General features: G+C 40.6%; 1 protein-coding gene and 1 pseudogene across 3 annotated transcripts in view; one reads left to right on the plus strand and one right to left on the minus strand.

Annotated features, from left to right (window-relative positions):
- The window catches only part of LOC104116494 (protein FORGETTER 1-like), a 54,732-nt gene that overhangs the window by 15,816 nt on the left and 11,269 nt on the right, over positions 1-27,647 (plus strand). For all 3 annotated transcript variants that reach the window (XM_070182056.1, XM_070182054.1, XM_070182055.1), the window contains one exon: positions 7,946-8,057. In XM_070182056.1, coding sequence (XP_070038157.1) covers positions 7,946-8,057 — 112 coding nt within the window. The remainder of the gene's footprint in view (positions 1-7,945; positions 8,058-27,647) is intronic.
- LOC138896770 (probable dolichyl-diphosphooligosaccharide--protein glycosyltransferase subunit 3B) lies at positions 9,340-10,344 on the minus strand (annotated as a pseudogene).

Raw genomic sequence — 27,647 nt, forward strand, 5'->3', positions numbered from 1 at the left:
TAAGGTCTACATTTCTTTAAGTTCGAGCAAGTCCTCACTCGACCGCTAAGCCTAAGGGCTATTCTTATTTCGATTTCGAACAAATCCTCACTCGACTATAAATCCTAAGGGCTATCCTAACTCGAGTTCGAGAAACCATTCTCACTCGGAGACTATCTATCGAGCCTAAGAGCTACCTTAATTAGAGTTCGAGCAAACACTCACTCGACTATAAAGCCCAAGGGCTACCTTATTTCGAGTTCGAGCAAGTCCTCATTCGACCACTAAGCCTAAGGGCTATTCTTATTTCGAGTTTGAGAAAATCCTCACTCGACTATAAAAGCCTAAGGGCTACCCTAACTCGAGTTCGAATAACCATTCTCACTTGGGGACTATCTATCGAGCCCAAGGGCTGTCATTAATTTGGGTTCGATAAATTATTCTCACTCACCTGAAAAGCCTAAGGGTTGCCTTAACTCGAGTTCGAGAAATCATTCTCACTCGACCATAAAGCCTAAGGGATACACAAATTCAAGTTCAAACAAATTATTTCACTTGAACCCTATTTAAAAAAGCTATCTCAATTCAAATTCGAACACCTACTCGGGGACTACCTATAAGAAATGATCGAGTTCGAACACTCACTCAAACTTTCAGATAATTATCTCATGCTTAGGCACCTTTTGGCCTTTGTATAAATTAGGCAAAAGATTCGGAAGCCACAAAAAGAAAGACTAAGCTTTTATATACCAAAATTATTTACAAGGGCACCATGGCCGATCAAGTTTTTCTATAAAAAGATCAAAACGGTCTTAAAAGGAAGAAGAAAAATTCTAAAAGACCTTAGTCCTCTCCAGGAGCAGCATCTTCACCCTCGAAGCCTCCGCTCTCAGAACCACTCATACTCCCGATATCATCATCATCGGGAAAGGCCAACACTCTGGATTCAGTTTCAAACTTTTTTGCATTCTCGATCTCGGCTGAAAGATCGAAGCCACGAACATGGATCTTCTCTTGAGTCTCCCTTGAGATGGGCATTTAGCATGCTCGACAACCCAATTTGATTGAGCTTGAGCAGCCTCAGCAACCTCCTTTGCTCGAACTTGAGCAGCTTCAACATCGGATCGATAAATAACCACCATTGCCTTCAGTATTAGCCATGGCTATTTCGGGCCCCGATTTGGCCCCTTCTAGTTCCGAGGACAATCTATCTCGATCAGAAGTCACTAAGTCTAACTGATACTGGAACTCCTCGATATTCTTGGCTTGCACTGAGGCTCTTTCTTTCAAGCTCTGAAGTTGTTCCTCGACCGAGGCCAGTTGAGCCCGGGCGGTCTCCCTTTTAGCGGCAAGGTGATCCGTGTTTTTTTTCCATTTTTCGGCCCCCGCTTTCACTACGTCTACCTTAGCAGGAAGTTGCCCAATCACATCGAGCTTTTGCTGAACCTACGAGACCGAACTATTAGACGTCACGCCCAAATCAGTATCAGTAACTTCAAGGATCCTCTTTGCCTGCTCGGACAAGTCGGTTTGTTCTTTCCTAGCTGCTTCTAGCTTGGCTCGAAGTCCTTTTGCTTCTCATTCCTTCTGCTAACTGAGAAGCTTGAAGGTGTCTCTATCCTCAGTAAGCCTTCAAATTACGGCTTCGGATCGGCTTAGCTCCTCTCAAGATCAGAAAAACGCTTCGTGACAGAGCGAATAAGCCTACAAAAGATAAAAAGGAGTTATACAAAAGAGAAAATACAAGTATGAAAATTAAAAAGGGAAAGCAAACTTACCCAATTCAGGGCTTGCTGAGCTTCATCGAAAATACAAGGAATCCCCGCTTTGCCCGAGCTCTTCTTCAAAACCTCTGAATCGCTCGGACCGGCAACATCTTCAATCCCAAAAAAACATAACCATGGAAAGGATCTTCCTCTCCATGGACCCCCTCCCCATGCTAAACCTTCACGACTTGGGCGTCATGTATCATAGACTTGGAAAATGAAGGAAAAGAAGAGGAATCACCGATTTCTATTCCCCCGATCATGTTTTTTGAGGCACTGTCTCCATCTCGGGGAACCTCAAGCTCGTTCCCCGCATATTTGTCAACCGCCTCTTCGACGAGTTCTTTGCCCCGAAGTATAACGTCCTCGATTCCCCTTTGCTCTGGAACTTGGGTCGAAGTATTCTCTTCAACCTTGTCGGGCCTAGGAGAAACAGAATCGGTCCCTACCGATCCTAAAGTTTTACCAATATCGGTGTCAGCCCGTGCATGGGCCACCAGCCCAAAGTTGCCTCCTTCTTCTTCTTCTTCTTCTTCTTCCTCTTCTTCCCTCAGACGTAGGACCGAATCCATAGTCAGTGGTATTGTAGTTCCCTTGGGCTTACGAACTGCCCTCTTCTTAGGTTTTTTTTACCCACGGGGTCTGAAGTCCTTTTTCTCTTATTTTCCTTCAACGGCTTCGAGACAAGCGGTAAAACTTCTTCACCATCGGTCAGGGGCCTCATGACCGCATCTTTTCCAAGACCTGCGAAGGAAGAAGAAGATAAGTAAAACTCATCCTTCGAGTAAATATGTCACCTCGAATGACAAATGAATCAGTAAACCAAGATGAAACTTACCATGAGTACGAGCTTCCCATCGACCCTTCGACAAATAGCGCCATGAGCGCTCGACAAATGTTGACGTCGAGACCAGGTTTTTGACCCAGTTCTCGAGGTGAGGAATCACACCCGGCATCCAAGCAACGGCTATATCGATAAAGACACTAATAAGAAAGGGTGAAGAAGTAAGACAAACAGAAATTTAAAATGGGATCGTACTTACGTTTCATATTCCATTTCTCAGGAAATAGCATGCTCTCTGCCAGGATCAGGTCCGAGGTCTTCACTCAAATAAACCGGTCCATCCAACCCCGATCCTTATCTTCATCTATGCTCGACGTAAACACCTTGGTGGAACGACGTTGAATCTTTATCAGTCTGCCTCGGTAAAGTCGAGGACTATACAATCTTATAAGGTGGTCGAGGGTAAATGAAAGCCCATCGATTTTACTCACAAAGAAACGAATTGAGATCACGATCCTACAGAAAGAAGGATGAATTTGGCCGAGAGTCATCTGATATTTCTTGCAAAAATCGATGATGACTGGATCGAGGGGACCCAACGTGAAAGTATAAGTATAAACACTCAGGTACCCTTCCACGTGGGTAATGATCGATTCCTCCGGTGCTGGTATCATGACCTCTTTGTTTACCCAATTACAATCTTTCTTCACCACATCAAGGAAACTTACTGGTATCGAGAATATGTATCTCGATACCGGTTCGCACCGACCAACAACCGAAGATGGTTTATCAACTTTAAAATCAGAATCAATAACACATCCCCCGGGAATAGTTCTTCAAGGTGTGGTTCCACCACCAGTTTCTCACTGGTCGGTCGAGACGGGGAAGCAGCCTCTTTTTGAGGAATAATTTTAGATATCTTGGCCATCTAAATTTTAAAGAGTTGAAAAGAAGACGGAAAATTGAAATATTTTTTGTGGTTGGTGAAGAACAAGCAAAGAAATTTTAAGAACTTGAAAATAGGTAATTTTGCATAAGGCAAAGAACCGTAAAATTTAGAATGAGAAGAGTTGAAAGTAAAAGTTTGATATGAAACAATAAGGAGGCTATTTATAGGTTGCACAATGACGGTTCAAAACTGGCAGTGGCCAACATCGACTGACACATATTTAATGCCTTGGTAACTGAACCGACAGGACATTTATCACGTACGTCATGGTCGAGCTCGATGCAAACGTCGGTGTATATCTAGTTGTATAATTTGAAAATCATGCCGTTTCTTGCCACATTCTTCTCGAGAAACTAGGGGACTATCTGTATACGGTCAAAGTCGGTTTTGCCCTTCATATAATTAGTCAAGATTGGAACATGATGGACCGAGGGTCGTTTTCATAATACCGATATGAGATCTGAAACCAGGTTACCAAGCTCAAGATTCAGGGACCGATCAATACCGAGCTCGAAGTCATTATCGAGCTCGAGTCCAAATCGAACTATGATGTGAAGTGACATTATCGAATTCAAGATCCGAGCTCGAGTCAATACCGAGCTCGAGTCAATATTGAGCTCGAGTTAGTATCGAGCTCGAAATCTGGAGATCGACCAATATCAAGTCCGACCAAGATCGAGCTAAGAGACAAGAGCCGTTATAGCCGTACTTGGGGAGAGAATCTCGGCGGGAATTAAGGAAAAGCTAAATTAACTAATCTATCATGGGATCCCCGCTATAAATTTTTTATTATATCCAAAGTAGGATCCCTCCACTATAAAAGAGGGGCTATCATTTCTGTAAGGGAGCAATTGAACATTAAGGCATCTACACACTCCCTTATTGAAAATATTATTGATATTCACATATAGATACGGGAGAAATTATTCTTTTGTGATCCTTGTACATTGATTCATCTTGTTTTTTCATAAATCGTTTTTTACTGAGTTTAGTTTGTATTTCATTCCTTTTTTACAGTTAATATTCGATATTTTTCTACATACTTTTTCGATTTGTACTAAGCTATACCACGTATCCTTAGAACTACGTATAAATTCAACTCTATTCATTTTTCGGGTAAACAGTTTGGCGCTCACTGTGGGGCTAAGTAGGGGTGGGCATCGGTCGGTTCGGTTCGGTTCGGTTTTGTAGAATTTTGGTTCGATTTATTCGGTTTTCGGTTTGTGATTTTAATAACCAAAACTGAACCATAATAACTTCGGTTCGGTTCGGTTCGGTTTATTCATGTTCGGTTCGGTTTAATCGGTTCGGTTTTTTCGATTTTAAGTCCTGGCAAAAATAGAACGAAACAACGAAAATAGATTACTTGTTGACAGAAAAAAAATAAAAGAAATAAGAAATCCCATCAAATACACTAAAAAGATAAGAATCTTTGTGCAAGAGTTATGGATACACTAAAAAAGAATACCAAAAATATATTTGACAGTTCGAAAATTCTTTTACGAATTTAATGAACAATTAAACATATTTGAATCATTGTATATTTAGCTTTCCCTCGTTGCTATTATACTGCTAATGTTGTTGTATAATGACTTATGAAATGAAGGTCTGACAACATAAAAAAATTATACCTTAATATAGATGAAATAAAAAAATATCCAATTTGTAGGAGCGTCAACCGAATTACAAGACGTAAAAGAGCCCCTCATATGTTTTTAAATTTGTTCTCTCTACACCTATGATATATTATTTTTATCTCGTATAAAATGTTTGTAGTATGATTCTTATGCTTGGTTATTATTATAAACAGTCTATACTCTATGTTTTCTTTTATAAACATATCTCATTTAATAATAGTTAACGTACATTAACGGTAAGGGACTAAGAGTAAAAAAATAGGTAAAGAAATTCAGTTTTTCGGTTTAACCGAAAACCGAACCGTTAAAACCAATCACCGAACCGAACACCAAAATTTTTAAAACTATAAACTGAAACTGACCGAAAAACCGAAATCGAATAAACCAAAATTTTCGGTTCGGTCGGTATTATGCCCACTCCTAGGGCTAAGGATAATAGTGGTTATTTAGTACGAATCTCTATGAAACACACTATTTTACCCTTGCTCTTGGAAGTGTCTTTGATTTCATGCTGAAAACGACGAATTCTCAATTAATAGCCCAACCCATCGAAAACGAAGCTGGCCTTCAAGATGAAAATAACAACTTAACAGCCGGGGGTGAAAGGCCACTTGTCGATATCGTTGGAGCTCGGGTTGAGGAACCAATAGACGTTAACTCACATGTGGCCATCGAGGCAAACCAACGTTCCGACCCTGAAAATAACATTCATGGTGGAACTCGATCTGCAGCTCGAAATACCCAAAACGCTGAGGAAAACGGAATCAGCTTGCGTATGATTTTCGAAATCATTTGAGTTTATATGTAAAAGGAGCTTTTCACTATTTTTCTAAAAAAGAATTATTATTTTAAATGATTGAATCGTTTTAATCACATCTACAATCACCTAGAATAAGCATTTGCATGCGATTCTCAATGTTTTATCCTTTATATTAAGGGTGTATGATTCGCCTGGAGTGTATTCCATTTATTAAACAGGTTCATTTTGCTCCGCACAAATTTAACATATTTAAAGTTGACTTAATTTGTAATCCAAATTGGAAAATTATTTAAATTGTTTTTTTGTTTGTTTGGTAGGTTGTACTATATAATAATGGGATATCAATTGGGTGGGCTCACTTGTCAATTTTCCATAAACCCCAGCCCAAAAACATAAGACGGATATGCTCCGCATATTCCTTGTTCGTCTCTGTCAAGTTCCCAATGAGTTCACTGTGCATTTGTGCTTGCCTCTCCATATGGAGAATTCACGGGTCGATTTCTGCTTTCACGGGTCGATATCTGCTTCTGCTTGCCGTTGGATGAATATGTTCTCCTCTATATATTCAATGCCAATGGAGGAAAACAAATCATCCAAGAAGAATAGAAAGTGTTTGATAATAACTTGTTGTAATTCTTCTTGGCTATATAGCCAAGATTAATTACAATAAGCTACTAATCAAACACTGAAGAAAATATCTCATTGCATCAGTTTTGTATACTCTTTTTGCCTTGGTGCTTGTTTCTTTCAAATTAAGATAGTATTTTGTATAGTACAAGGACAAAATTTGCATATTTTCTATATATCTCCTGATCTGTTTTCGAAACCCTAGACAGAGTTTTACAAGAGAGCTTTGAGTTTAGAAGATGTACTCCTGTTAGTCTTGACTTTGAAATGCCGGAAAAGGGGACAACACCATTTATATATGTAGGTTTTTTTTATCTGAAGTAACACCTCTTTTCTCAGTTATTTTTTTATGGTTTTATACTGTTCTTCAGTGTAAAACTGTCCATTGCTCACTATTTTTGAGAAGGTAATGTAAACTTATAGATTAATAAGCACCAAAAAGGTTACTTATGGCTGCCAAAAGGAAAGTATCCTTTCTATGCATGTAGGGAATTCCGGGATTATTTCGGCCTCATTTACAATTGCTTGATGTTTTTACCCTTTTCATTAGCTCCCCCTTTCTGATTAAAACCGAACTTTCTTAGTTTGACAATATGGATAATGGTGGCGGAGACAGGACGTTCAAATGCTAAAATGCCACAGCGGGGAGTCGAACTGATGACCTAAAACATTTTTTTCACTACAAAATTAAAGAAACTTCCCTTGTGTTAATGGGATTCAACAATCAATATATGTACATTTGAAAAGAAAAAAAAAGCTAATAATATTCAATTATGACCAGAGATGCTTCCATATAAAATAGAAAAGATCCATCCATCTAGAAAGAAGCTAATAATATTCTGTTGTAGGTTTGAATCTTACTTGGAGAGATTTGATTAATTCTGGTTTCTTTACTTCACATAAAAGTGTTTCTATCTATCCCACACCAACATGACAATGCCTGCATCCCTACTGTTTCACAGATTTTTGGCTGATTCACTATAGATGGTTTTATCTTCTGATCTGAAGGTTCTGGGTTCTGACTGTTTGCTGTTTTCCCTCTGCATGTACTTTTATATATGAGGAAGATAGGTGGTCATGACTGATTTTTTCCGCTTTTCATTATGTAACACTAATACAAGTGAAGTTACCAATGAATTAGATAGCACATCGTGCTATTCTTTGGCTGAAATCATTTGCCAGTAAATTTAGTTGATTTATCAAGATTCAAGTACAGTATTCCAACTGCCAGATATCACTACCATAGTTGACACTTGCCGCACAAAAAAGGGATACTGTAGGTTTAAAGTGAGCAGGCTCAATCTGAGATTTCACGAGGCACCAGAAATTTTGCTTACGATCGTTTGTGCTGTATTTCTTGCGTCGAGAGAGATAATTTTCTTCTAAAAGGGTTGTTGCACCATCCTCACTCGTTTATTGGTTCCCAATTGTTGTTGGATACAGGCTCGCCAAAGCCATCAGAGAATCCGCATTGTACGGATTGTGACAACTACTGACAATCAACGAATTGTAGGGTTGCTTATCCCGGATGCAGCAGTAGAACCAGTGCTTCAAGGTTATAATAATCTTGATTCTCTCCTTTCACAATTGTATCTTAGTGCATTGCAACCAACTTTGGGGGTTTGATTCCTCTTGTTATGTGTCCCATATTAGTAGGGATGGTTGTTTTTTTCATATTGGTTGAGGGATGCGTTGTCTGTCTGCTTATATGGTGTTGGGGCCAGGAGCTGAGCCAGCTAGGAGTAAGGGGATTCAATTGAAGTTCCTTCGTCAAAAAGCTATACTATGAAAATAGAGAAAGAAAATAATTTTTTTTGGTTATATAGAAATTGTTGAATCCCCTTGACATAAGGAAAAAAATCTAGTGTAGTGACAAAGGGGGTTCAAAAATTGTTTAAGATCACAAGTGGTTAGACATTGTAGTATTTTTTGGAATCCCCTTGTGTAAATTCCTGGTTCCGCCATTGGTTCTTGCCAGCTTGTGTAGTTGAGGCAGAGGATGAGCGTACCTACTGCCTCTAGCTCGAGCTATATAGTTGAAATTAAAAAAAAGGTATATATATATTAGTTAAATTAAGTCCGAACCAATTCTTCTATAGGAGCAGTAAAAGAGGGATATTCTACATTGACCTTATCCTCTTGGCCACTTGAGTGTAAAACTGTCCATTGCTCACTATATTTTTGAGAAGGTAATGTAAACTTGTAGATTAATAATCACCAAAAAGGTAGTACTTTGGTATGTACAATGGCTGCCAAAAGGAAAGTATCCTTTCTATACATGTAAGGAATTCCGGGATTATTTCGGCCTCATTTACAATTGCTCGATGTTTTTACCCTTTTCATTAGCTCCCCCTTTCTGATTAAAACCGAGCTTTCTTAGTTTGACAATATGGATAATGGTGGCGGAAACATGACGTTTAAATGCTAAAATGTCACAGCGGGGAGTCGAATTGATGACCTAAAACATTTTTGTCACTACAAAAGAAACTTCCCTTGTGTTAATGGGATTCAACAATCAATATATGTACATTTGAAAAGAAAAAAAATAGCTAATAATATCAATTATGACCAGAGATGCTTCCATATAAAATAGAAAAGATCCATCCATCTAGAAAGAAGCTAATAATATTCTGTTGTAGGTTTGAATCTTACTTGGAGAGATTTGATTAATTCTGGTTTCTTTACTTCACATAAAAGAGCTCGCTTTACCCATTAAGAGTAGGTAACCAATTCTCTGTCTATGTGTCACTACTTAGTAGCAACTAGTATAAGCTGGTACAATATCCTTAAATATTGTATATCAGCCAAACAATTTACCCAACAATACTACATTGCTATCATTTCCAACTTGGGGTCAGTAAACATGAGGACCAAAACCAGTTCCAATTATACATGTAAATCACCTTCTTTACAGCCCAGAAAGAAACAAAGATAGCTAAAAGCATCACCAACCTCTGGATATTCCTATTCTTCACATGGACAAGAACATGAGTGATAAAGGCCAACAACAGCCCGAAAATCGTGTACAAGAACCCGACGGTAAACCCCTCGGCCCCTAACTGCATCCCATTTTCTTCATAAAAGAAAACCAACTTCTTAGGATCATCTCTATCCACCATAGCAATTGGTATTTTATTGATTATGTTGTACATTGTCCCTGAAACACTGAAGAAGTACCGAAAACTGACCCCGCCATCCCTATATGCTTGTTATGCAAAAAGGTGTTTCCAGCAACAATCTTTTTCACTAGAAATGGAGTCAAAATTAGCCCCAAAGAGATGATAATTATCTTTTGTTTCATGGAAATGAAACCTGGCCGATGTATGGGACCACCAGTGAGCCTCGATGAATTCTGCCATCGATTCAGCATGCCCAGAGAAATCTGAGGACTTCATTCGAATAGAATCCCTTTTGAAATTAGTGGCTAAAGGGGGGACTAAACATATATAGGGGAGAGATTTGGCTCCAAATAGAGCAAAAGAAGCTTATGATTCTTGAAACTTAATGTCAGAGAAAAATAACTTGTTATGTGGATTGTTTGTTTCGAATGAGGAGGGGAGAAGCAAGAACTCTTTTGTATGACTTGGAAATGAAATCTCTGGCTCTGAATGTAGCTTCTGTAAATCGAAGAATATAACGAAAGAAAATGGCCTAGGGACAGGTATCGATAAAATTCGTCTAAGTAGTTTGTTAGAAAGGTGAATCACAACAGTGGAAGATTGAAAACGAAGGATGATCAATTCAGAAACTAAATCATCTGAGGTTAAGGAATGATTTTTGGGTACGAGGAGCAAAAGAACAGCAAAGAACAAAAAGGATGTTGTGTTGTATGAGATAGCCATTGTAGCTGTATTAATTCAATGTTCTGTTTCATACCTTTGTACTGCTGGTTGATAAAATTTTGCTCATACTTGGAGTCCACATGGTGTGTTCCTAATATAGTTATCTATTTTAGGATTAAGAATTCAATAATTAGCATTTAATTCTGGATTTACTACTTCCTATTAATTATATTTTAAAATGGTCCTATTTGTCTTGACCTTTTGCAGCTGAAATCTCCATCTACACCTATGTTATGATGTTAATGACAGTCTTTGCACTATTGAATTTTAAGTGAGGAAGAAGAATCTTTTAAATGCAGATTATATCTTCTTGAAAAGTTAATAGATAGATTTTTTGTTTAAATTCCTACCAAACGTTCGGTAGCCTATTTGGGTTGTGGCTAATCTAGATTCGTACTTTGAAAAAAAACTTTGGGGGTAAAGCGCTCCCTACCATAGACTACTCCGTATTCAAGGCTCAGGTTCGGCTCTCTTATTAAGGAACTTCTTGCACATTAATGGTTCTTGCAAGATTCCTTATTAAGAGGATAGCTACTAGCTTACATAGCAATGGCATGCATTACTCATCAGTCTGTATACGGCCGAAATTGATTTTGGCTTTCGTACGATTGATCGATATGGGATAATAATGGACCAAAGGAAGACTTCGTAATATTATGATGGGTTCCGAAGATGGTACGAACGACCTTCAGATTTCAGGTATAGGTCAAACACCGAGTTCAAAGTCATTATTGAGCTCGGGTCCGAATCGAACTATGATGAGATGTTATGGAATCGAGCTTAAGGGGCAAAAGACAACCGATACCGAGCCCGATTCATTACCAGATCCCGAGTCGGCATCGAGCTCAAGTCCGCATCGAGCTCTAAAAATAGTACCGACCAGCACCGAGTCCGATCAAACTCGAGCTCACAGACAAGAGTCATTGCAACCGCACTAAGGGAGAGAATCTCGGCAGGAATTAGGGAAAAACTGATTTATCATGGGTTCTCCACTATATATTTTTAATTATATCTAAAGTAGGATCCTTCACTATAAAGAGGATGGCTACATTTCTGTAAAAGGATAGTTTTTGCTTACATTGTAACCAAAATACCATACACTATATTGTAGGATTATACTTTTTGGCTTCACAGATTGATTCATCCTGCTTAGTCCTTAAATTATCTTCTTTCCAACCTTGTGTATTTTTCCTTCTTTACAATCCGTATTTGATAATTTCTGTTTATCCATATGATTTGTGTTAAGTTACACCACATATCCTTAGGAACTACGTACAAATTCAACTCTATCCGTTTTACGGGTAAATAATTTGGCGCCCACCGTGGGGCTAAGAATAACAGTGGTTATTTGATACGAATCTGCAGAAACACACCGTTCTGTGCTTGTTTCCGGAAGTATCTTTGATTTCGGATTAGCAACGACTAACTATCAATTAAATAGCCTTACCTATCGACAACGAAACTGGTCTTCAAGATGAGAACAACAACTTGACAGCCAGTACCGAAGGACCACTTGTCAACGCCGTTGGAGCTCGAATCGAACTGCCGATAGACATTAATTCGCATGTGGCCATTGAGGCGAACCTACATTCTGAACCTGAAAATAACGTTCATGGTGGAACTCAATCCGCGGCTCGAGATACCCATAACGTCAAGGAAAACGGCGTCAGCTTGCATATGATTTTCGAAATGTTGCAAGCTCAAAATGCAGCAATAGCTCAGTTGCAGAGTCAAACCCAAATACCGAGCAGGCAGAGCCCAGTCAACCTCGAGAAAACGTACATACAACGGAACCAGCTATAGTGAGATCAAATGAGCAGGAGTCGGGGACTAACCCCGAAATTGCTAAGATGTTCGAAGAACTGACCAAACGAATAGAATCGGAGGAAAAAGAAGGATCGAAGCAAACGACAAAAAAGTGGAAATATTTAACTCCAGGGTTGATCAGATCCCGGGGACACCACCGATATTGAAGGGCTTAGATTCCAAAAAATTCGTACAAAAGCCATTCCCCCCAAGCGCGGCTCCTAAACCGATCCCAAAGAAATTTCGCATGCCCTAGATTCCTAAATATAACGAAACTAACGATCCCAACGAACATGTCACCTCATACACATGTGCCATCAAAGGCAACGATCTAGAGGATGATGAGATCGAATCCGTATTATTGAAGAAATTTGGTAAAACCCTATCAAAGGGAGCAATGATAAGGTATCATAATTTACCATCTATTTTGTTACGACCCAAACCGATGGGTCGCGACGGGCACCCGGTACCTTACCCAACCAAGTACCAATGTAACGTATCTTTCTTATTACATCATCATATATACGTGACATACGGGCCTAATAGACCAACATGATCATTTAAAAACTCAAAACATAGGCCGACAAGGCCGTACAATCTTTCACGTATACGATATATGTCTACAAGCCTCTAAGGGTACAAAAATGTCATAAAGGTCGGGACAGAGCCCCTCCATACCAAACAATACATATCTAAATCTTACTAATCAAACAAGCAACTCCGGAGTAAATGGAGTGGACCAACATCTTTCACTCAGCTGATCGCCTACTTGGAGGACTCTCGACCTGTCTATCGGGACCTGCGGACATGAAACGCAGCGTCCCCAGGAAAAAGGGACGTCGGTACAACCATCTGATTCTATCAATTCTTTTGCTATGCTTACAGACTCCTTCGCAAAAGCACACGTCGGGGCCATAAAAGTCGAGACGAGGAAGTTGGACCTATTCAAAGTAAGACAAAAGGATAACGAGATGTTAAGGGAGTTCGTATCTCGTTTTCAAATGGAACGAATGGATCTGCCTCCAGTCACAGACGATTGGGTTGTTCAGGCTTTCACTCAAGGTTTGAACGAACGAAATTCGACGGCTTTACGGCGGTTGAAGCATAATCTGATCGAGTACCTAGCTATTACTTGGGCCGACGTGCATAATCGATACCAATCCAAAATTAGAGTCGAAGATGATCAGTTGGGGTCTGAACCCGCTGCTTGAAAGGATATCAATCGAGAACAAGGTCCGATCAGGGACCGATACTGACCGTATATCGGAAACCACATAATCAATGATCGAGATGTAACCCCGGACAAAGCAACAAAATAAGTGATCGAAGTCAAGGGTCTCGGGGGCTGATGAACAGAAATGGGTTTGACATACCTACCGGATCTAAAGAAGCACCACGGTTATCGGAGTATAACTTCAGCACTAATGCATTTGCCATCGTGTCGGCTATCGGACGCATCAAAGACACTAAAAGGCCTCGACCCATGTAGACCGATCCTGCCCATAGGAATCCCAATCAAATGTGCGAATATCATGGCACCCATGGCCACAGAACGGAAGATTGCAAGCAACTAAGAGAGGAGATAGCCTGATTATTCAATAAAGGGCACCTTCGAGAATTTTTAAGCGACATGTCCAAGAACCATTTCAAAAACATGGATTTCGGCAAACAAAACGAACAAAAAGAACCACAACACATCATCCACATGATCATCGGCGACGTCGATACCCCTCATAGGTCGAGTGCTTAAACGTACTAAGACCTCGGTTATGAGAGAAAAGTGACCTCGAACTCAGGATTATGCGCCCATAGGAACTTTGTCTTTTAATGATGAAGATGCAGAAGGAGTCATGCAACCAATTAACGATGCACTAGTAATATCCGTACTTATGAATAAAACTAAAGTTAAACATGTGATAATTGATCCAGGTAGCTCGGCCAACATTATTAGATCGAAGATTGTAGAACAACTCGGTTTACAGGACCAGGTCCTACCCGCAGCCCTGGTTCTAAACGGATTCAATATGGCATGTGAAACCATCAAAGGCGAGATAATTCTGCCAATAAACATGGTCGGGGCCATCCAGGAAACGAAGTTCCACGTAATCGAAGGCGACATGAGGTACAACGCCCTTTTTGGAAGGCCATGGATCCACAACATGAGAGTTGTACCGTCAACCTTACACCAGGTTCTTAAACTCCCAACATCGAAGGGAGTCAAAACAGTATACGGAGAACAACCGACCGCGAGAGAAATGTTTGCCGCCGAAGAAAAAATTCCTATATCCTCACATTTGTCAACAAAATGGGTCGGACTCAAAAGGGAAATGAGATGCCAAATAGCAATTACAGACGTCAGCTTTAACCCAACCAGAAAATCAGAAGATCGATGAAGATGATGATCAAAGGATCCCTCGATCCTTCGTGGTTCCCGATGATTCTGACGCTACCCAATCAATGATTGAAGAATTGGAGCAAGTCATACTAATCAAGCACTTGCCAGAACGAAAGGTATACCTGGGAACGGGATTAACCCCGAACTCAGGAAAAAGCTTATTCAATTTCTTATCGATAACATAGATTGTTTTGCTTGGTCCCATTTAGATATAACAGGGATCCCACCGGATATAACGATGCATCGGCTAAGCTTGGACCCTAGGTTCAAACCGATGAAGCAAAAGAGAAGACCCCAGTCCGAGGTAAAGCACGCATTCATAAAGGACGAGGTAACTAAACGTCTCAAAATAGGGTCCATTCGGGAGGTTAAATATCCATAATGGTTAGCCAATGTAGTTGTAGTCCCTAAAAAAGGGATCAAACGTAGAATGTGTGTAGATTATAAATAGTTAAACAAAGCATACCCCAAAGATTCTTTTCTGCTTCCCAACATCGATCGCATGATCGATGCCACGGCCGGCCACGAGGTCCTTACTTTTCTCGATGTCTATTTTGGGTATAATCAAATCCAAATGAACCCGGAAGACAGGGAAAAGACTTCATTTGTCACCAAGTATGGAACATATTGGTATAATGTGATGCCCTTTGGGCTTAAAAAATGCAGGAGCTACTTACCAACACCTAGTAAATAAAATGTTCGAGGAACAAATAAGTAAATCAATGGAAGTGTATATTGATGACATGCTAGTTAAGTCCGTGCGTGCAGAGGACCATTTGGCTCATTTGCAGGAAACATTCGAGATTTTGAAGAAATACAACATGAAGCTTAACCCCGAATAATATGCTTTCGGGGTCGGTTCGGGCAAGTTCCTAGGCTTCATGGTATCAAATCGGGGGATCGAGATCAACCCCGATAAAATCAAGGCCATCAAAGACATTGCCATCATGGACAGTGTAAAAGCCGTGCAGAGGCTAACGGGACGGATTGCTACCTTAGGCCGATTCATTTCAAGGTCGTCATATTGAAGTCACAATTTTTTCTCTCTACTTAAAAAGAAGAATGATTTCGCTTGGACACCGGAATGCCAACGAGCATTAGAGGAATTGAAGAGATATCTAACGAGCCCACCACTGCTTCATACTCCAAATATAAACGAAAAACTTTGCTTGTACTTAGCAGTATCGGAAATCGCGGTAAGTGGTGTCCTAGTTCGAGAAGAGCAAGGCACGCAATTTCCCGTTTATGATGTAAGTCGAACCTTAGGAGAAACAGAAACCTGATATCCACACTTAGAGAAATTATCACTTGCACTGATAAGTGCCTCTAGAAAGTTAAGACCGTACTTTCAATGTCACCCCATATGCGTATTAATCACTTACCCACTTCGTAATATTTTGCACAAGCCCGAACTATCAGGCCGATTGGCCAAATGGGCCGTCGAACTCAGTGGGTACGATATCGAATATGAACCCCGTACGGCCATCAAGTCTCAAATTTTAGCGGACTTCGTGGCCGATTTCATGCCACCCCTTGTACCCGAAGTCAAAAAGGAACTCTTATTGAAATCGGGTACATTATCAGGGGTATGGATCCTTTTCACAGACGGGGCTTCGAACGTGAAGGGGTCCGGGCTAGGCATCGTTTTAAAGCCGCCTACAGGTAGCACTATCAGGCAATCTATCAAAACTATTAGATTGACTAACAACGAGGCCGAGTATGAGGCCATGATTGCAGGTCTCGAGCTAGCTAAAGGCTTGGGAGCAGAAGTCATTAAAGCCAAATGTGACTCTTTAGTCTTTACTGGTGGTAAATCAAATAAACAAAACCTTTGAAGTTCGAGAGGATAGAATGCAAAGGTATTTGGACAAACTGCAGGTCACTTTGCACCGTTTCAAAGAGTGAACTTTACAGCATGTACCACGAGAACAAAACGGTGAGGCCGATGCACTTGCGAATTTGGGATCATCGGTCGAGCAAGACGAAATAATCTCGAGGACTGTCGTTCAACTCTCGAGATCCGTGATCGAAGAAGGTCATGTCGAGATATACAAGCTTAACCTGGGATTGGAGGAATAAGTATATTAAATACTTAGAGAACGGAAAGCTCCCATCGGAACCTAAACATTCGAAGGCCCTACGAACCAAAGCTGCTCGATTCACATTGACTGCAGATGGAACATTATACCGAAGGGCATTCGATGGACCATTGCAGTATGCTTAGGTCCAGGAGACACCGATACATCCTACGAGAGATTACGAGGGTACTTGTGAAAATCACTCCGGTGCCGATTCATTAGTTCAAAAAATAATCAAGGCAGGGTATTATTGGATAGATATGGACAAAGATGCAAAGGAGTTTGTTCGAAAATGTGACAAATGTCAAAGGTTTGCACCAATGATCCATCAGCCCGGAGAGCAACTTCACTCAGTCCTATCCCCATGGCCATTCATGAAATGGGGAATGCATATCGTCGGCCCTCTGCCATCGGCCCCAGGTAAAGCTAAGTACATTTTATTTATGACTGACTATTTCTCTAAATGGATTGAAACACAGACGTTCGTGAAAGTAAGAGAGAAAGAGGTTATAGACTTTATCTGGGATCGTATCGTATGTCAATTCGGGATACCCGCCGAATTAGTGTGTGACAGTGGGAAACAGTTTATCGGAAGCAAAGGGACGAAATTCCGCGAAGACCACAAAATAAAAAGGATATTATCAACACCGTATCACCCTAGTGGGAACGGACATACCGAATCAACGAACAAAACTATCATTCAAAACCTAAAGAAAAGGTTGAACGACGCTAAGGGAAAATAGAGAGAAATCCTACCCGAAGTTCTTTAGGCATATCGAACAACATCAAAATCTAGTACGGGGGCAACGGGCAACCCCGTTCTCCTTAGTATATGGCTCCGAAGCCTTTATTCTGGTCAAAGTCGGGGAACCCAGTGCCAGGTTTCGATATACAACAGAAGAGTCAAATCACGAGGCTATGAATACTAGCCTCAAATTATCGGATGAAAAACGAGAAGTTGGTCTCGTCCGATTGGCCGCCCAAAAGCAACAAATCGAAAGATACTATAATCGAAGAACCAAGTTTTGCCATTTTAAACTTGGGGACTTAGTGCTAAGGAAAGTAACCCTCAGTACCCGAAATCCAAACGAAGGAAAACTGGGTCCAAATTGGGAAGGACCATATCAGGTTCTCAAAAATGTCGGAAAATGATCCTACAAGATCGGTATTATAAACGGTAAATAATTATCTAACAATTGGAATGTGTCGCACCTAAAACGATACTGCTGCTAAGGTACGACCCTCCCATATTCGTTTATATTTCGAAACTAACCCTTGCATGAGTCCGATCAGGAACAAGGATGGATCCTTCAATACGAAGCCCTAGGTCTGAAAGCACGCGTTGCAACCTTTTTCCCTTAGACCGGTTTTATCCCAAATGGGTTTTTCGGCAAGGTTTTTAATAAGGCAACCATTGATCGTGCTAACTTAGAAATAATTCGACAGTATCCGAGACCTCTTTACAATCGACCTCGAATACTGTGGGGGAATTACCCCTCAAATATATCAAGCAAATATATCAAGTCGATGTAAGAAAGTTACTTCAACAAGGTTCCGATAAGAAAAATTGTAAGAGCCAAATGGTCAAAACGAACCATGCTCATGTAGTTGGCCCGAGCCCTGACGCAAAACATGAACACATGTATAATGACTTACAAAGAAATATTTATTCTTTATTGATATCTTATATCCAAGAAACATTATGCCTACGGGCTACATTACTTCGAGTTCGAATCACTCACTCGACTACTAAGCCCACATGCTACTTTTATTCCGAGTTCGACCAAGTACTCACTCGACTACTAAGCCTACTGGTATATTACTTCGAGTTCGAATCACTCACTCGACTACTAAGCCCACAGGCTATATTTATTCCGAGTTCGAGCAAGCACTCACTCGACTACTAAGCCTACGGGCTACTTTTACTTCGAGTTTGAGCAAGCACTTACTCAACCATTACGCCTACGGGCTACATTACTTCGAGTTCGAATCACTCACTCGACTATTACGCCTACGGGCTACATTAGTTTGAGTTCGAATCACTCACTCGACTACTAACCTACAGGCTACTTTTATTCCGAGTTCGAGCAAGCACTCACTCGACTACTAAGCCTACGGGCTACATTACTTCGAGTTCGAATCACTCAATCGACTACTAAGCCCACATGCTACTTTTATTTCGAGTTCGAGCAAGCACTCACTTGACTACTAAGCCTATGGGTTACTTTTACTTCGAGTTCGAGCAAGCACTCACTCGACCATTATGCCTACGGGCTATATTACCTCGAGTTCGAATCACTCACTCGACTATTATGCCTACGAGCTATATTACTTCGAGTTCGAATCACTCACTTGACTACTAAGACCACATGATACTTTTATTCTGAATTCGAGCAATCACTCACTCGACTACTAAGTCTACGGGCTACTTTTACTTCGAGTTCGAGCAAGCACTCACTCGACCATTATGCCTACGGGATACATTACTTTGAGTTCAAATCACTCACTCGACTATTACTCCTACGGGCTACATTACTTCGAGTTCGAATCACTCACTCGACTACTAAGCCCACGGGCTACTTTTATTCCAAGTTCGAACAAACACTCACTCGACTACTAAGCCTACGGGCTACTTTCATTCTGAGTTCAAGCAAGCGCTCACTCGACTATTAATCCTACAGGTTACATTACTTCAAGTTAGAATCACTCACTCGACCATTAAGCCTACTAGCTACTCTTATTTCAAGTTCGAGCAAACAATAAAGCCTATGGGCAACATCATCTCGAGTTTGAGCTATCACTCACGCTACTAATAAGCCTACAAGCTATATTACTTCGAGTTTAAGCAATCACTCAACTTGACTACTAAGCCTATCGGCTACCTTATTTCGAGTTTGAGTAAGCGCTCACTTGGTTATAAAGGCTACAAATTCCAAATTCGATCAAATTTCCTAAAGCCTTATGAAAACTTTCATAAGGCATAAGTAAAACAAAATCTTCACAAGCCAGGAAATAAAACAGAGGCAAGACGGGAAAAGAAATGATATTTGTATATATGTACAAGATTGTTTACATGATTGTTTGCAACATCCGAAATAGAAACTAAGGGCTAAGTTTCTTGGTTATCCCCCGGGGCAGTCTCTTCTCCATCGGGCTCCTCCCCACTCTCAGACCCACTCTTGCTACCATCATCGTTATCATCATCATCGTCATCATCGGAATCCAAGGCTTCAGCTTAGGCTTCGAGCTCTTTAGCCCTTTTTATCTCTTCAGTGAGGTCGAAACCTCGAGCATGGATCTCCTCGAGGGTCTCCCTCCGAGATCGGCACTTAGCAAGTTCAGCAAACCAATGTGCTCGAGTGTCGGTGGTATCGTCTGCCTCTCTTGCTTGTACCTGAGCAGCTTCAACATCGGCCCGATAGATGGCCACAAGTGCATCCACATCGGCCTTTGCCTTTTCGGCGTCAGATTCGGCCTTGGCAAGTTCAGAAGCCAACCGAGCCTCGAGCTCCTCTATTTTTCTTGCTTGAACCGAGCTTTTCTCCTTCATACTTTGAAGTTGGTTTTCGGCCGATAATAATTGGGCTCGAGCAGCCTCTTTCTCTACAGCGAAGCGGTCCATACCTTCTTTCCACTTCAAGGACTCTGCTTTTATCACATTGACCTCCTCACGGAGTTTCCCGATCATCTCAATTTTTTGATGTAGCTGTGAGACCGAAAAATTAGTCATCGTTCTGCTATCAAGCCCACAGACTTTTAAACGTATCATTACCTGCTCGGACAGATCGGTCTGATCTTGGTGAGCCTTGGCCAACTCAGCTCGAAGGTCTTTGATTTCCTCTCGCCTTTGACCTAAGAGGAGTTTAAGGGAGTTCTTCTCCTCCGTGACCAATTAAAAGTGGGCCTCATATCGACGCAGCTCGGTTCGAGACCGAGAACATGCTTCTCGATGAACTGTTGCGGCCTGCAAAGAAAGAAAAAACGAAGTTAGAAAAGAAAAACAAGCATAAAAGCATTACCAATGAAGTGAGTTAAGGCTTACCTGATTCAAAGCCTGCTGCACTCCGAGGAAAAGATCAGATGCATCACTAGTGCCGATAACGTCCTCGACATCGGTAAACAAATCACGAAAAGGATCATCTCCCTCATGAGATCCATCTACCTCAAGGCCCCCCAAAGCTTGGGCTTCCCGAATCGCCCCTTCGTAAAAAGCAGGGAAAGTGGGCGAGTCTTGGATTACTACTGCCCCAAGTGAATCGCTTAGGTCGTTCTCTTCGATTCAAAGAGAGTCAGGAACGGCCCCTTCAGGCATATCCACCATCCGTTGACTTCGATGGGAGATATTCTCGATTCCTAACGGCTCGGGGACTTTGCCCGAATCTTTCTCCTATACATCCTCAGTTCGAGGTAGAGCCTTGTAAACCACCATCGATCTAGTTGCCTGTGGGGCATCAATGGTTTTCTTCATTCGGGCCACCAGTACAGACCCATTGTGTTTTTCTTCTTCCTCGTCTTCATCCCTCAAACACCGAACTGATTCTAAGGTTAAAGAGATGGTATTATTCTTTGACTTACGAGCCTTCGGCTTTGGGTTTTCGGATGTAGAGACCCTCTTTCTTTTATTGTCCTTCGCCGGTTTAGAAATAGGGGCCGAAGTTTCCTCCTCGCCGGACAGGGGTCTCAAAACCGCATCCTTGCCCAAACCTACACACAAGAAAATTAATTTAAGTATACGGAAAATAGTTTGAACTATCAATGATACGAGAAAGGAGATTACCATGATTTTTGGCCTCCCATCGGCCCTTTGACAAATCACGCCATGAGCGCTCGGCGTATGTGGAGGTCGAAGCCAGATCTCGTACCCAGTTCTTGAGATCGGGAACTACGTCGGGCATCCAGGGAATCGTTGCATCACAAAAAGGGGGATATCGATGAGAAAAGAAATGAAAGGACAAAATAGTAGGAGATAACAGCAGAATTACACTTACGCTTCATGTTCCACACTTCGGGAAAAGGCATCTTTTCAGTCGGAATCAGGTCTGAAGTCCTTACTCAAATGAACCTGCACATCCAGCCTCGATCCCTGTCCTCGTCTATGCTCGAGAACAGAACCTTGGTAGCCCGACGCTGAAGTTTTATTAACCCGCCTCGAAAGTGGCGAGGACAGTACAATCGGATGAGATGGTCGAGGGTGAAAGGACAAAGTATCGGATCAAAATAACTATACGCCAAAAAGAAGGATGGATCTGGCCTAGGATTATTTGGTATTTACGGCAGAAATCAATAATAACGGGGTCGAGGGGACCTAACGTGAAAGGGTAAGTATACACACCTAAAAACCCTTTCACGTAAGCGGTAATATCTTTGTCAGAAGAAAGGACTACCACTTCTTTGTTTCCCTAGTTACAATCTTTTTTACATGTTCGAGATATCTCCCGGTTATCGAACACATATACCACGATACCAGCTCACATCGGCCCGGAACCGAAAAGCCTTTGTTGACCTTAAAATCGTAGGTAAGAACACACGCCACCGAAACGCACTCCTCAGGTCGTGGATCCACCGGTGTTTTGTCGGCGTAAGATTGGGAAGAAGAACTTTTTCTTTTGGGGGGGCGGTTTTTGATGTTTTCACCATTTTGTATTTAATGGAGGTGACAAAGATTTTGTGGTTTTGAAGAAGGATTTTACAGAAAAGAATCACAGATTTGCGAATGAACTCAGAAGATACGAAAAGGAACTTGGAAAATTTGGTAGATTGAAGATGTAAAAGTGATAAATGGTACAAGGAAGGGCTATTTATAGATTGAAGCAATGGAGATTCAATATCAGCGGTGGTCGACCACCGTCTAACACGTATTAAATGCATTGATAAACTAAACCGATGGGATAGCTATCAGGTACGTCATGGTCGGTCTCGATGCAAACGTCAGTGCATATCCAATCGAGCCATTGAGAAATCATATCGTTTCTCACCTCATCCTTCCCGAGAAACGAGGGGTCTATATGTATACGGTCAAAATTGATTTCCGCCTTCGTACGATTGATCGATATGGGATCATAATGGACTAAAGGAAGACTTCGTAATATCGAGATGGGTTTCGAAGATGGTATGAACGAGCTTCAGATTTCAGGAGATGTTATGGAATCAAGCTTAAGAGGAAGAGGCCAACTGATACCGAGCCCGAGTCATTACCAAATCCCGAGTGGGCATCGATCTCAAGTCTGCATCGAGCTCTAAAAACAATACCGACCAGCATTGAGTCCGATCAAGCTCGAGCTCACAGACAAGAATCGTTGCAATCGCACTAAAGGAGAGAATCTCGGCGGGCATTAGAAAAAAACTGATTTATCATGGGTTCCCTACTATGTATTTTTAATTATATCTAAAGTAGGATCCTTCACTATAAAGAGGATGGCTACATTTTTGTAAAAGGACATTTTTTTCTTACATTGTAACCAAAATACCATACACTATATTGAAGGATTACACTTTTTGGTTTCACGGATTGATTTATCTTGCTTAGTCCTTAAATCATCTTATTTCCAACCTTGTGTATTTTTCATTCTTTACAATCCGTATTTGATAATTTCTATTTATCCTTATGATTTGTGTTAAGTTACACCACATATCCTTAGAACTACGTACAAATTCAACTCTATTCATTTTTCGGGTAAACAATTTAGCGCCCACCGTGGGGTTAAGAATAACAGTGGTTATTTGATACGAATCTGCAGAAACACACCGTTCTGTGCTTGTTTCCGGAAGTGTCTTTGATTTAGGATTAGCAATGACTAACTATCGGCTTTATCTATCGACAACGAAGCTGGTCTTCAAGATGAGAACAACAACTTGACACCAGTACCGAAAGACCACTTGTCAACGCCGTTGGAGCTCGAATCGAAGTGTTGATAGACATTAATTCGCATGTGGCCATTGAGACGAACCTACATTCTGAACCTGAAAATAGCATTCATGGTGGCACTCGATCCGCGGCTCGAGATACCCACAACGTCGAGGAAAACAGCATCAGCTCGCGTATGATTTTTGAAATATTCCAAGCTCAACAGGCAGCAATAGCTCAGTTGCAGAGTCAAACCCAAATACCGAACAGGTCGGAGCCCAGTCAACCTTGAGAAATTGCCCATACAACGGAACCAACTATAGTGAGATCAAATAAGCAGGAGTCGAGGACTAACCCTGAAATTGCTAAGATGTTCGAAGAACTGACAAAATAAATAAAATCGGGAGAAATAAGGATCAAAGCAAATGACAAAAAGGTGGAAACATATAACTCCAGGGTTGATCAGATCTCGGTGGCACCACCGATATTGAAGGGCTTAGATTCCAAAAAATTCGTACAAAAGTCATTCCCCCAAAGTGTGGCTCCTAAACCGATCCCAAAGAAATTTCACATGCCCGAGATTCCTAAATATAATGGAACTACCGATCCCAACGAACATGTCACCTCATACACATGTGCCATCAAAGGGAACGATCTAGAGGATGATGAGATCGAATCCGTATTATTGAAGAAATTCGGTGGAACCCTGTCAAAGGGAGCAATGATAAGGTATCATAATTTACCATCTATTTTGTTACGACCCAAACCGATGGGTCGCGACGGGCACCCGGTACCTTACCCAACCAAGTACCAATGTAACGTATCTTTCTTATTACATCATCATATATACGTGACATACGGGCCTAATAGACCAACATGATCATTTAAAAACTCAAAACATAGGCCGACAAGGCCGTACAATCTTTCACGTATACGATATATGTCTACAAGCCTCTAAGGGTACAAAAATGTCATAAAGGTCGGGACAGAGCCCCTCCATACCAAACAATACATATCTAAATCTTACTAATCAAACAAGCAACTCCGGAGTAAATGGAGTGGACCAACATCTTTTACTCAGCTGATCGCCTACTTGGAGGACTCTCGACCTGTCTATCGGGACCTGCGGACATGAAACGCAGCGTCTCCAGGAAAAAGGGACGTCGGTACAAATAATGTACCGAGTATGTAAGGAATGAAAATTAGTAAATAATAGACATGAGAGAAACATGGAGTAAAAGACTCAACATGTACGTCTGCATAGCTCTGTGAATCATTTCATTTTTATAATGTCATGCATATGCATATAAATGTCATACCATGCATAGGTATATGCGTTCATAACATCATCAAGCCTTTGAGGGCATCCCATCATATCATTTCGGTCATTGTGGGCAAATCATCAACGTATACCAGCTGATCAGGTGGTGGTGCATATATAACGCCATAACTGTTTCCCATATTCCATATATATATATACGCATATATAACGCCATCTGGTCATGGGTCAATGTATATGTATAAATGCATGAAATGCATAAGAAATACAATAATAATATTTTCTCGGAATGTCATAAAAATAATATGCCTTAAGAAATACGTTAATAAGATTTTCTCGGAAGGTCATAAAAATAATATACATGTCGGATAAATTTTATCAATTACGTATTTTTCTGAGACCCATGAACAGAGGATATAATAATAATTCACATGGGGAATCAAGAATATAGACACCCCTAATATTTCTATGAATAGAATCATTTATGAAAATTGTGCATTTGCTCATTTCGTTCGTGTCGTATAGATCATGCCGAAAGGAAAGAAGGGATAGCCTTAACATACCTGGAGTAAGGAAAATCCGTATGATATTTTTGAGAAGGATTGCACCGTACTTTCTTAAAATTGCAAACTCACACGTTGATTAAGATGCTATGAAATCTCGATTTGAATCATTGAATATCCGCACTTTCTTATGTTGCTCCAGATTGCGTTGCTATTCTTTGATGTTGAAAGATGAGTATATGGTCCTTATCTCCTTGGTCATGATTTTACCAAGATATACACCTTCTAATGATTCTCACGACGAGTCCAAATGGTTCAAAGATGTGTAACCGTTTGTTTTGGATTTAGAAATCCTTATGTGGGAAGATAAGTATCCTTTGTTTGCCACCTAATCTAATATGACTTAAGAGTCATTTGCTTGGTTTAGTGGCTTGCTTCCACGTGGGGGTGGGGTAGGGATTTTAATCATTATCTAACTTATTAGTTAATTAGGTATTGTCTCGTTACTCGGTAATTAACCAATTACCCGCATAATTAAGCATTGTCCTAAATTATTTAAAATATTTCTCATTTTTTGCATACCTTATACACCTCACTATCATGGCCATGTGGTACCTTGTATGGTACTAGTCCGTAAATATTGGGTATCATAGCTTGGACCGTATTTTATCCCAAAAATGTCAAACTTTCACGAAATTCTTTTTCTTCGATTTGCTTACCCTTTTTTCTTCACAAATTTAATCATCACGTGTTTGAAATAGCATAATGCTTAAAATTTTAAAATAACCTCAGTCCCGAATTTTACATCGATTAACTTACGACGAAACTTTAACATACGAAAATACGGGATATAATATCCAATTTCCTAGCTTTCATCAATTTACTTATGGCGTACTTTCACGTACGAAAACATGGGATGTAACATCATCTCCCCCTTTGGAACATTCGTCCTCGAATGTTGATTGATGCATTTATCATTCTCTTAACCCATAGCTCTTGTGAATACTTTAACATTCTTCTTGCCATTTAGGAAACTGTTCTTTGAATAAATCCAAAGGCCAGGGCATTTTCCTCCTTTAAGCCTCTTTCTCACACCACGACTTGTAGTCGGAACCCTTCTAATCTCGTAAATGTTGCTACCTTCTATCATGTAGCCTTTATGACTCTAACTTTGTATGTGCGCCTATACGACTCTTCTCTTCTCTTTCCTCCAGCTTTTAGCCAATCTCTAGACTTCACTTTGTGAATATATACAAAATTATGTCAAGCTGTCCCTCTGGGCGTCATTATCTTTAAGCCATACTATACCATAATTCTTACTTTGATTTATCGTTGCGGAGGTCTGCTACCAAATTCCAGCTTACTCTTGTTGCTTATCACATATGTATAAATCTAAGTCCTTTAATGCTTCCTCATTATTGTTCATCTTAAGAATGATGACCTAATCTCAGCTTATACTATGTGACTTTTGTCCATCAATTATGATTTGCCTCAATATTGATCTACAATATACTACTGATAATTTGAAACTTCTTACGTAAAACCTTGCCACTAGGGCTTACGTTGCATCGACAAATATTTGAAGTGATTTCTGTAATCGTATTTCATAGTATCTCGATGTGATTCGCCTTATGGGGGTATTTTGATCTCGTGCCATTCGCGAAATATTTTCTCCTTCTCCCTTTTTTTTCTTTCTTCAAATCATTATTCAGTCGAAGGCCCAACCGTTATCTTTTATCTGTCACAATTACACCTTCATTTCACTACCAGGGCAGCATTCCATCTCTTCTAAATGCTACTAGTCTTAGACTCCTTTGAGTTCATTCAGGCTATATTGAGCCTTCTATAACTTAGAGAACCCATCGGCTCTCATGTTTTTATGGGCTTAATCCCGAGAACTGACCCATTCTCGTCACTTTCTTACTCGCCCTTTCTCATCCTTACTCCTGTCATAAAACCTTGTCGCTTTACTATACTTTAGCTTGCGACCTCTGCGTATCTATTTATACTATTCACAACCTTCCTTCAACTTGTTTGCACCATTGATTCCCTTATGTTATTCTGGAACATTAAGCGAGATATCACATCGTCTCTAACTCTTCTTTACTCTCTTGATTAGATCTCTCGGTACTTAAAACCCATAGGCTAGAAGGTACGCCACTGATGACGCTGCTATTGTTCTTGGATATTGAATCCCAGTACATCTAGTCTTCTATCCGAAGCATGGACTATTCACGATCTCTTTCCTTTGAGTATCTTGTACGTTGTTCACCTTTACCTTACTTACCTTAAAATCTCGCATGGTATCTTCTATATCTTTCAGGACCTCCCTTCCATATAGGTATAATTCACGTCCATAACTTGAATCTCTATTATAATACTTGCACCATTGGTGCAT

Source organism: Nicotiana tomentosiformis, chromosome 8 (genome assembly GCF_000390325.3).
Source record: "Nicotiana tomentosiformis chromosome 8, ASM39032v3, whole genome shotgun sequence".
NCBI classification, from domain to species: domain Eukaryota; kingdom Viridiplantae; phylum Streptophyta; class Magnoliopsida; order Solanales; family Solanaceae; genus Nicotiana; species Nicotiana tomentosiformis.